An 11790-nucleotide genomic window follows, 5' to 3' on the forward strand; every position below is an offset into this window, starting at 1 on the left:
CGTGGGCTGACGTTCTCTTCCGGTCGTGTGGCTTTAGAAAAGGCATCTTGATGCGCACGGTGCGTCCTGGTGCTGAGGTGTCGGAGTTAGAGACTCGTGTCCGCCCGTCAGTCAGCGGCTAGATGTTAGCGTAGGGATGATGAGGAGGGGGTCCACGCGCGCCAGCCTGGGGGCGAGTAACTTTGACAGGAGGGAACGGGGAGAGCGGACCGAGACTACGAGGGGCCCAGACAGGGATTTGGTGGGGCAAAGAATGGGATACTAGGGCATGGACTGGCGGAGCGGGATTCAGGGACATGGGAAGCAGGAGAGGAGCAGCGGGAAGCCTGCAGCTAGGGGGTGGGGGGGACCCCTATGTGAAGGAAAGCTAGAGGCTGCTGCAGATCCGAGATCAGCCGAAGTCAGGTACCCCAAGGAAAGCCCTATTCTGGCGGTGGTGCCCTTTCAGAAGCCCCCACCCGTTGGGTGAGCTCCTGGGGTTCCTGACAGGAAGAAGGCAGTGGACAATGTTGGTGTTTGGACCGGTTTTCCAGGGTTGCGGGTGTAGATAGTAGAAGAGTCTGGAGAATGTATTAGCGCTGGTGGTTTATGCACTTGCTGTGGAAGGGGCTGCGGCTTTGATAGATCAAAAGCGCTTTAATTGGCTTATAAGGGACAGCTGTCAGGAGGATTTTGGTGACATTTACATACTTGGGTTGACTGCTGCATTTGCTTTTTTCAAAGATGAGGCTGCTAGTATTTGTGGTGGTGGCTCTATTTGCTGGCACCCAAGCAGAAGAAGGAGCCAGGCTTTTGGCCTCCAAATCGCTCCTGAACAGATATGCCGTGGAGGGGCGAGACTTGACCTTACAATACAACATCTACAATGTTGGTTCAAGGTAAGAAGGCCCTGGACTTACAGATTGGGCCTTTGTCTGAATTTCCAGTGTTCAGATGAAACAGGGGAACATCTTAGTGGGGAGAGATTTCTTTTGGGGAAACATCCGGCATTAGACAATGAATGAATATATATGCTACTGGGCCTGATTTTTCAAGTAGGGCATTGTTACCTAAATTACAAGAAACAGCTTTCCACTTTTTGCTCTGGAAGAGTTTCAGAGCAGGGAAGAAGCAACAATTGTGAAACAAGAAGGGGAAGATGAAGGCACAGAAAATACACAGTCCTTTGTTACCTCAGGGATTCAAAGTTTCAGCTTCCTTCTTTTGTTAGCCTAGGAGCATTTTGTTGTTGTTTTATTTTATTCCTTTTAATTTTCTTTTCCATTTTCACCTTCTCTTCTCCCTCCTTACCTTACCGTCTCTTCTCCCCCATCCCCAACAGAGAAATTGAGGCAGGAAAGGATTTGGGTTCATTCCTTCTAGATACTTAAGTATTTTGGTGTTTCTGAGCAATAGGAACCAGACCTTTACCTAGATTCTTCAATGCAGCAGACCCATGTTACTATGTGACTGTTTTGAGCTCTGATTTTTTAGGACAAAGGAGGCATATCTGACTAGTGATTGCCTTAATTTTATAACCCTTACTACTTTTGTTTTCTAGTGCTGCATTAGATGTGGAATTATCTGATGATTCCTTCCCTCCAGAAGACTTTGGCATTGTCTCTGGTATGCTCAATGTCAAATGGGATCGGATTGCCCCGTATCCTCTTGGCTGTAGGTGATGAAGGCTGAGGAGTGGGAACAGGGGTACTTCAAATAGGCTGGACTTGTATGGCTATTCTCCTGTTATATTTCTGATTGGATGAGACCAAGAGAGACTGGTGTGAGTTTTGTGAGCATGATTTAGAGTAGACCCAAAGTTTGGGTTATAAGGCTTGAAACATATTGGGAAGATGTAGATATTTACAGAGATGTCTATGGGGCTGGGGTATGGTGGTAGAGCATTTAGCTAGCATGTGCAAGGCTCTGGGTTAGATCCCCAATACCACCCAAAAATAAAGAAAGAAAGAAACAAACCTCATTATAGTCAATGAAAGATTTTCTGTGAGCTTCAGTGACTATAATTTTTTGGAAGTTTACTTTGCAAATCTTAGGTCCCTTAAAATTCAGCATATTATACCATACACTAGACTTTTGAAAAAAGTTTGTATTTTTTCATTCTTGTAGAGTATTGCAGGTATGAACTCACCACATGTGTTGGCAACCATTTTGTGAGTGGAGCATTTAATCTACAAGTTGAAGGTTGTTACTGCCTTAGCATCATCATATTTTTCTCTTCCTTAACTCTTGGGTCAGTGCAAGCAATGTTTCCCACACTGTGGTCCTGCGCCCTCTCAAGGCTGGTTATTTCAACTTCACTTCAGCAACAATTACTTACCTGGCCCAGGAGGATGGGCCTGTTGTGGTAAGTTCCCCAAATCCTGAGCTGGATGGGGCTCTGATCTGCCTTCCCTTAAAAACTTGCAAAAAATGTCCACAGTAGCCACAAAACTGTAAGGGAGATACGTTGACCAGAAACATGGTATTTCTCTAAGAAAGGATGACTCAAATTGTAAAGTTCCAGAATAGAGCAGTTGAAATTGAATGGGAGGTAGCATTTCCTCCGATTGTATCATTTGCTGCCTACTTTATAGCTGTCCTTGCTTTTCTAATCATCTTCTAAAACATTGTCAGTGAACTCCCAGGCTCCACTATTACTTTTTTCCCCTTGTTTAGAATGTCCTGCCTATCACATTGAGGCTGAGCTTTTCTGTCTATCATTGCACATCCTCCCATAGTCTGACTGTTTTTCTCCAGCTTTTTTTCCCACTCCACATAGACTGTTGGTCCTAATTAGGCCAAGCTTCTTCCTGTACACACATGTGTGCACACCTGTGCTTATTTTTTTCTCTTTGCCTGTTTGAACTATGTTCTCTCCTCCACTTCATTATCTAAAGGCTTCTTAAGACGCAGCTTAGAGCTGTATCTCCTTCCTATACATATTGCTCTTTTCCTATTCATTCTTTCAGTAAACATTCACTGAGTACACCTGAACTTCTAGAACACTTATGGTCTATACTACTTGAACATTTAATTATTTACTGTTTTCAGTATGTCTTTAGTAGTTCTCCCTTATAGGTCTTCCCTGCTTCCACCCTCACCTCCCAATTTAATTATAAACTCCTTGAGGCCAAGGACATTGTGTTAGATTCTGTTCTCCATATATAATAAAAACTCACTAGTAAACAATTTTTTGATTGATTGATCTAAATACAATAGACATTTATTGAGCCTTTGCACTGTGCTAGACTCTGGGAAATACCAAGAAGATTAAGACCCTGTCCTGGCCCCCACAAAGCTTAGGTTATAGATTCATAAATTTATGAAGCTAAAATGTGTGGTCCTCTGACAGGACTATACAAACAGGCTATTGGCTACTTAGTGAGGACACAGTAGGAAAGGGACATGACAGAGCCATAGAACTATAAGAAATCTGAAAATCTCTAACACTCAATCACTGCCTTTTTTTTTTTCCCTTCATAAACCACATGGAATTGTGTTCTCATTATCCTATGTTTTCACCTCTTGTTGTTTCTGCTTTCAAAACCAACCTCAGGACCCTGGTTGTACCTGGTACTTTATGAATTAATAGATACAAAATTAAAGGCTCAGCTGCCACTTTAAAGCAAAGTTGTTTGCAGTGTGCTCCAATATCTTGGCCTCCTCTTGAAAACAAAGGAATGTGGGCTAGACACAGCCCTACTCTAGTAATGTACATTTGGGTAGGGCTTTAAACTTTTCAGAACCTTTTTCATTATTTCATTTGAGCTTCATGTCAGCCTTGTGAATACAGTATTTTCACTTGAGGTGTAAGTAAATGATTGCCAAGAGCAAATCATCCCATTACATACCCCCCTAGTCCACAGAGGGGCCAGTGGTAGTGAGCAGTTTCAGTCTTTCTAGAGTCGGGCTGTGACAGAGGGTTGAGTTTTAATTGTAGTTCCATAGCTGGCTTGCCCTATCTCATAAGCTCACCATGTGTTTCTCAGGCCTCCTGGCTCCTCATGTACTCTTCTTTCCAACATACTAAGAGAATCATCCAACTCTCTGTAGTTCAAAAGATTTTTTGTTTTGTTTTGTTTTGTAATTATTTTGCAGTGCTGGGAATTGAACCCAGGGCCTCACACCTGCTAGGCAAAAACTTTACCACTGAGCTGCCCTTCCTTATCTCTTTGAAGCATTCTTAAGCACTTTGGGAACTAAGAGTCTAATGTTTAGAACTAGGTTGGTTGGAGCTGCCTTTTCTCAGATGAGGTGACTTGGAGGCTTGCTTTAATATCCTTCTTTTCTTTTCAGATTGGCTCTACCAGTGCACCTGGACAGGGAGGAATCCTGGCTCAGCGGGAGTTTGATAGGAGATTCTCCCCCCATTTTGTAAGCTTTCTAGTGTTCTCTCTAATCATTCCCCTGGTATAAGAATATCCTTTTGGTTCTGAGATCTCTTGGTCTCCTTAGAAGATTTGTTGGTTGGTTTTTGCCCTGTTTTTTGTTGTCAGATATAGACAGCCAGATATAACCAGGCCCAGAGATTTTTGTTGAAATTGTGATTGCTAGAACTATAAAACTGGTCTTTTTTTCTACTTACCCTTGAATAGAGCCCCATCTTAGAATCCTGTGTCTATTTTAAGAATTAAAGGAGTATCTGGTTAGATTCAAAGGATCATAAAGCATTGAACAAGTCAAGCAGGAGCTTTGTTGTGGTTTAGTCTAGGAGAGACTGTTTTACAGATTTGACTAAAGTACTGAATGAGAAATTCATTTATTCATTTATTCAGTGAGTAATTATGATGTTCCTAATTATGTGCTTATTCTGTGCTTTGGGAAAATAATGGCCAATAGCATATAGTCTCTTCCATTAAAAGATTGCATGGGCTTATGGAGGACTCAACAAGTAAATGGAGGAAAAGTACAAGTTTTATGCAGGTTGCTGGAGTAGCACACAACAGGAACATCTAATCCATCTTCAAGAGCTAGAGCGCTTAACCAGTCAAAGAGGAGGCAAAGAAGGGCAGGCATTCTGGGAAGAGTTGTGCAGCTCAGACGTGAGAAAAAGCATGATGTGATCTAGGAATGACAAGTAGTTTATTGAAGCTGGAGAGCAGAAGTAAGGTAGAGGAATGGAGGAAAGGGACTAGGGCTAAGGTATAAACAGGGATACGTCACAGAAGGCTTGACTATTAAGGACAAGACCTGGTGGGGCATCTTCATTATCAAATACTACCTAGATGCCTGTCTGCTCTGGGTCAGGAGAGGCCTTTGGCTTTGTGGGTTGGAAGATAGATTGGGGCTGAGGATGTAGCTTCGTGTTAGAATACTTACCTAGCATATATAGGGCCTTGGATTGGATCTCCAGCACTGCAAAGAAGCAAAAAACTTCTCTGGCACATAGCTGATACTTTGGCTGGATGTAGTGGTGCATGACTGTAATCTTAGCACTCGGGAGGCAGGAACAGAGGATCTCTAGTCCAAGGTCAGCCTGGGCTGTATAGTGAAACTTTGTCAAAAAAAGAAAAAAAAAAGTTGGGTGCCAGTAGCTCATGCCTATAATCCTAGCTACTGAGGGGGCTCTTAGTTTGAAGCCAGCCTGGACAAATAATTCATGAGACCTAACACAAAACAGGACTGGTGGAGTGGCTCAAGCTGTAGAGTACCTGCCTAGCAAGCATGAAGTCCTGAGTTCAAACACCAGTACCTCCCCCACCCAAAAAATAAAAAAAATTGGTGCATGAGAGAGAGAAAGGGAGTATATGTGGGGCTAGGGTAGAGGTAGAGGTAGAGATAGAGTGTTAAAGATAGGGATAGAGGGGTAAAGGCAGAGTTCCTGCTTTCATTGAATGCTAGGCATCGAACCCAGGGCCTTGTGCATGCTAGGTAAGTGCTTTACCATGGAGTTACATCTTCTATCTACTTTTCAAGCTGTGAAGACTAAGGCCTCTTCTGATCCAGGCCAAACTGGCTTCCAGGTAGTGTTTGAGAATGGAGATATTACTTGAGGTAGAGGGATAGAGAGTTAGAGGTAGATTGGTCTTTAGAGAGCCATTTGGGTGATCAGAAAGAAACTTTTTATTGGACCTATTCCTTCCCTGTCTTCTCCTGTGCCCTCATCCAGACTTCTAAGAAGCTCTTGGTTTTCCCCCACAGCTGGATTGGGCAGCCTTCGGAGTTATGACCTTGCCCTCCATCGGCATCCCCCTGCTCTTGTGGTATTCCAGCAAAAGGAAATACGACACTCCCAAAACCAAGAAGAACTGAGTGGGGCTTCCATGGCCCTCCTCTCCCAAGAAACCAGGTGCTTTCCAGACTCCAAAGGGTATCTCAAATGTGATCTCTTTACTCTTAGTCCATGGCCATCTTGTCCTGGATCCTGCCCTGCTTTCAACCAGAGTGAAGGACCAGGTCTGGGAGTCTATGAGAGAGCCTCCTTGGTTCCACTGTGAAGCCATACAAACAGGAATGCCTTTGGCCACAGCCTTGGGCCTAGAAGGTCCTGTTAGGGCCCCACCGAGGTGCTGTTGCTGGCAATACAAACTCTCAGGGGTCCTGGAGGAGCCCTTCCGAGACTGCCCGACACCACCTCTGTTCCTTGCCCTTTCCTCTAAGAGAGGGTGAAAGATGAAAGCTGTGGGACTTTTGGAGGCTACCTAGTCTCTGTTCTGGGTTAGGGAAGTGCTTACCAAATGGGATTTTCTAATAAAAATAAATGCCACACTGACTTGTCTGTTTTCCCATCAACCAGGTGAGCAAAGGTGGTTGGTTGCTAGAGCTCAGGCCCTGAGCACCCTGGCTCCTAGGCAAATGAGCCAAGTTCTGGTGTCCTTGCCCTAGCATTGTTGGTTTGTTCCCATGGAGATACTTGGATACTTTGAGTCCCTTGGTGCTATCCCTTCTTTCCCTCTGAATGTTCACAAGTCATCACATATTTCCCTAAACCTTCCTTGCCTGTCAGCTCTCTCCACAACTGGAGACAGTCTGCATTCAGTTATTTTATTTATTTTTAAAATATTCATTATTTATTTATTGCAGTATGGGATTTGAATTCAGGGCTTACACCAGCCCCTTTTTTTGTAACAGGGTTTTTTGAGATAAGGTCTCGAGAACTGTTTGCCTGAGCTGGCTTCAAACTGAGATCCTCCTGATCTCTGTCTGCCTCCTGAGTAGCTAGGATTACAGGTGTGAACCACTGGTGCCTGGCTATAATTTTATTTTTAAGACAAAGTCTCCCTCCGTAGCCCAGGCTAGCCTTGAACTTGCAGTCTTCCTGCCTCAGCCTCCGAAGTGCTGGGATTATAGGCATGCACCACCACACCCAGTTGAATTTATTTTCAAGGCCTCTATACTTTGAGTTGGGCCAAAAAGTTCTGGACCCCTTAACTTGGGCCCTAATTGTAGCCTATGGAAAGATAGTGGCTCTGGCTGCAACAGCAATGGGGAGAAGCCACTGTAAGCTGACTCTGTCCAACCCAGGAATGCCGTGGTCCGTGGTCCGGGAACAGCCTCCCAAGCAGGAGGGAAACCCAACAAACACCAGCTTTGTTCCTTCTACCAAGTTTCCCTGGCTCCCCTGCCCAACCGGTTTAACCTTTCCTTTGCCCAGCAGTGGGAGCTTCTGGGCTTCAGGAAGATGAAAAGGACATGGAGACAACGGGAGGCTCTAAATGGAGTAGCCCTCCACCAACTCACATCCCTCTTTCAGGGGCTGCGGCTTGGATACTCCAGGACTGGCCAGGTCAGAGGACAAGAATGATATATTTGCTTTTGTTCATTGTGTCCTGGTGGGATTCTGGAAATGCTCAGGAAAATAGGGCAGTGGGTGAGGGACTTGGGTTGAGAACAGGTGTGGGGAAGGAAAAGGAAGCTAGTTTGGTATGTATAATCTTGCTCTCCAGGACTGACATGTTCATTATTTGAGGAGGGAACATGCTATTTTCCATCTGTGTAGTCTTTACTGGAAATACAGAGTTAACCTATAGGAGGAGGGCTCTGTTTTAGAGGACAAGATGAAGTTCATAATTCCAGAAGGTAATATAAGCCAGTTTCTTCCTTGGTCTGCACTCTGAGCTGTCTCCTTTCCCCAAAGCTGCGGAGTCCTTTCTTTACCTTTCCTTGTAGTAATCGGGCACTTTGTGTCTTGGCATTTATATGAGGAAGGAGACCAGGAGGGGAACCCAAGAGCTCACAGATGACAAGAGAAGCATTGTGAAGGCAGTGCGTGTCATGGGTACCTTGAAAAGAGTCCAAAACCAGATACTTCATCTCTTGAGATCAGCTTCCTTGGAGCTAGGATGGAATTTGAACCTCCCTTAAGTAGTGGTGTTGGAGAATATAAGAACTTCTAAAATCTATAGACAGACTTAGCTGGAATAGTTGGCTTCAGGACTGAGCCCTCTTAACTTGAGGTAATCTGATAGGAGGATGAGTGGCAGACAACACTCGTCTATTAGAAAACTATCACTATTAGAAAACCACCCTAGGGAGGTGTGAACCCTGATCTCAATTGTGTGCAGATCTGTGAGAGGAGAGGGAAATTAAACACTGATTTCATGTCTGCTTTGGAGATTGGGTACCCTCCCTAAAAGGCAATACAGCTAGTAGCCCCACTGCCAGCATGTGCCAGACCCCCTCCACCCTTTACAGACCAGCCCACATCCTTCCTATGTCATCCAAACTTTCAGCTGGCATCTGCTTGCCCACACACCCAGCCCTGGCAGCAGGAGGAACCAGGTGCCTTGATTTTCACTTCTTAAGGCTTTTAGCCTCTGCCTGAAGGAAATAAATGGGAACCAGGTGTGAGTAGTAGAGCAATACAGGGGAAGAAGGGGAAGTTGTCAAGAGCTAATGCCTTGAGACAGCAGGTCTGTGGAGGAGGTGGCATTGATCATAGAGGCAGTTGTACCAGGTCTCAGCCGGAGATGGCCACTCATGGTTGTGCAACCTTAGATAATCACTCCCCATCTTGGAGCCTGCTTACTCATTGGGACAGCCACACAATTGTTTATGAGAGATTTTCTGAAGACCCTTACTGGTAAGATGGCACAAGCATTTCCTGTGTTCTCTTGAAGTAAGAAACAATCACTATGTCACTTTCTCATGTGGTTTGGGGCCCAGCCAGGTAGGGAAGGGCACATAGTTCTACATCTGGTAAGCTGCCTTCTTCCTCTTGCTCAGAGCAAGAATTGACCAGGATCACCTAATTTAATCTCATTTTATAGACCAGGGAAAATTAAGTGGTTTATCTAAAGTTGCCAGCAAGTGGCAGCTAGCATATTTACTGAATATATGGACCCAGCACTTAGCCTCCACTATTTGCACATTTCTCATTTATTATTGTCTACATTTTATTTTTGGTGGGACTGGACTTTGAATTCAGGGCCTTCTGCTTGCTAGGCAGGCACTCTACCACTTGAGCCACGCTCCAAGCACAACCATCCACATTTTAAAGATGAGAGAATAAAGTAAATAGATAACTCTTCCAAGACCCCATCCATTGCTAGTGAGTTGGCAGAGCCAGCCACCAAAAAAGGAGGGCTGCCCATTACCTTAGGAAGTCCAATGTCTACCCAAGCTGTCTTTAGCCCTGGGGGAAGAAGGCAGAGTGAGTCAGGCCCCTCTCTAATCCTTCCGCCTGCCCCAGTTGTTATCAGGGAAAGGGGTGGAGGTCAAATATCCTGCCTCCTTGTATCCACAACAAGCCATACCATGAGTCGTGTGTGCTGAGCTGCTTGGCCGCCCTGTTCCTGTTGGCTGAAGCCGTAGCCCTCCGCAGACTTAGTTGCCCTGTAACGGCCCCTCCCTATACTATCTCACACACAAAAAAATACAATCTTTCCTCCTCCACTACTGTAACCTTAAAGGGACCAGGAAGCAATTTCAAAGTCAAATTTGAGAGTGCAAAGGACCCTGCTGACCTGGAAAAAGGGCCTTGCTGTTAAATAGGTTTCAAGCTGTGGCTTTTTCCCTGAGATGTCCTCTTTCTCCCTTTCCTAGCTTCTCCCTATCCCTGTAGAAGCCAGAGTGAAAGTTCCCTGGATGTCAGGTTCCTATATCCTCTCTCCTGAGGTGACCCCAGCTTGCCTTCCTGCACTTGTTTCCATGGGAGCCTGACTCCTGAGGCAGCCCTTTTATTAGAGAATGCTGAGGACAGGGCAGTGGCACTGAAGGGGTTAAAGGGTTGGGCACAGCACTGTCTAGAGTGTTTGAAGTAGGGCAGGGAAGGGAAGGACTTGAGCAGTTGAAGAGGCATCTGGTCTGGACTGGAAATGAGTCCCCCCCTGTCTCCTATGCAAACTTCTGGACCATGAGCAGTTCCCTTAGAAGGACCAAGAGAGAGTCCCCCCCACCAAGGTGCTGGACTGGATCCTTAAAGGGGCAACCTAAAGCAGGAGTTTCTCCCTTATTGAAGTCACCAACTGAGGGCAGAAACAGGTCTCCCATCTTTGGGCTATCTCCCAGATCTGGTAAGTTTCCTTCTTCCCTTTGTTGGATCCTTACCCAATGATGGACATTCCCCCAGAAGCAGAGATGCCCAGGAATCCCTTGGCACCCCAGAAAGTGGCTGAATGATGCATAGTTCTCCCACCAACCTCCTGCATTCAATTCCCACTTTTCATTGGGGGGCTGTGTGTGTGTGTGTGTGCATGAATGCATGTGTGTATGTGTGCAAATGTGCAAATGGGAATTACTTTAATGGCCAATGGTTAATTACCATAATTTGTATGGCAAATGATGCTAAGTTATTCTTTTTTAGTCCTTATAATCCTGGACTAATCCCTATATTAAATATAGGTTTAGAGAAGTTAAATAACTAAGCTATATCAATTAAGAGGTTAAATTGTAGGACTAGGGTTCAGACTCAAGTTCATCTAACACCAAAGCTCATCATGTTGTCTTTTGGTATCTTTCTTACTCACAAAGTATTAACACCAAGAATGGCTCTGAATCTTAAAACCTTGAGATTCCAATTTATCCAGGTACCTCTTGTGCCTAACATTTCTTTTATCCCAAAAAGTTAATTATGAGATTTAAAGGGCCATCAGTTCATACCTGAGAGCCAGGGTCTTCCAGATTCTAGATTATACTATCCATCCTATTAGAGGTTTCCTCCTTTACCTTTAGCTATTTCCTGGGATCTGATGGGTTAATTCCCTGGGTCACAGTGGCCAAAGTCTTCTCAGGTGTGTCTGTCCTTCTGAACCTCAGACCCTCTCTTGCCCCACCCTTCTGGCACAACACCCAGAGTGCATGCCAAGAAACTGGCAGGAGGTAGAAGAGGGCTGGTTGGTCTTGCCGCTTTTCTGCCCTATCCCCCATACATCATGGGGCAGTGTAGGACTCAAGGCCCTGGTAGAGCAAGCACACAATTACAGGCCCAAAAGAAAGGAGAAAGGCAAGGTCCTTAAGTTCATTTTGTAAATTAACAAAAAGCAAAAAACCAAAACAAAACAAAAACTTTCCTAGTTACCTTTGGAAACCCAAAACAGTAAAATTCCTGACTGAACCTTGTATATCACAGATACTCAAGTGGGTCAAGTGGGTGTTTGAGATGCCTGTTTGCTGATTTAGTAGAGGGAGTGTGGTTAGATTAGGTACTGGGGATGCTTGACTATCTGGCTGGCTTTGAACTTCCAGAAGTTACTTTTTATGGCAGCACTGGGGTTTGAACTCAGGACCTCACATGCTAGACAGGTGCTCTTACTGCTTGAGTCACTCTGCCAGCTCCCCCCACATACACACCCCGGGTCTTGCAAAGTATTTGCCCATCGCTGGCTTCGAACTGTGATCCTCCTGATTTCTTCTTCCTGAGGAGCTAGGATT

At 45.0% G+C, this 11790-nt stretch overlaps 1 protein-coding gene across 2 annotated transcripts; it reads left to right on the top strand.

Moving 5' to 3' along the window:
* Positions 1-6691, top strand: Ssr2 (signal sequence receptor subunit 2). Of its 2 annotated transcripts, none has more exons than XM_020181326.2 (6): positions 1-59; positions 724-878; positions 1541-1639; positions 2236-2344; positions 4276-4353; positions 6121-6691. In XM_020181326.2, the coding sequence occupies exons 1-6, from the start codon at positions 51-53 to the stop codon at positions 6229-6231; spliced, it is 561 nt and encodes a 186-aa protein (XP_020036915.1). In that variant the 5' UTR covers positions 1-50; the 3' UTR covers positions 6232-6691. The 2 variants fall into 2 exon arrangements, with proteins under 2 accessions (XP_020036915.1, XP_073904002.1); XM_074047901.1 differs by having other exon boundaries at positions 12-124.
* Positions 6692-11790: the final 5099 nt, after the last annotated feature.

This window comes from Castor canadensis, chromosome 11 (genome assembly GCF_047511655.1).
Source record: "Castor canadensis chromosome 11, mCasCan1.hap1v2, whole genome shotgun sequence".
Classification (NCBI taxonomy): Eukaryota; Metazoa; Chordata; class Mammalia; order Rodentia; family Castoridae; genus Castor; species Castor canadensis.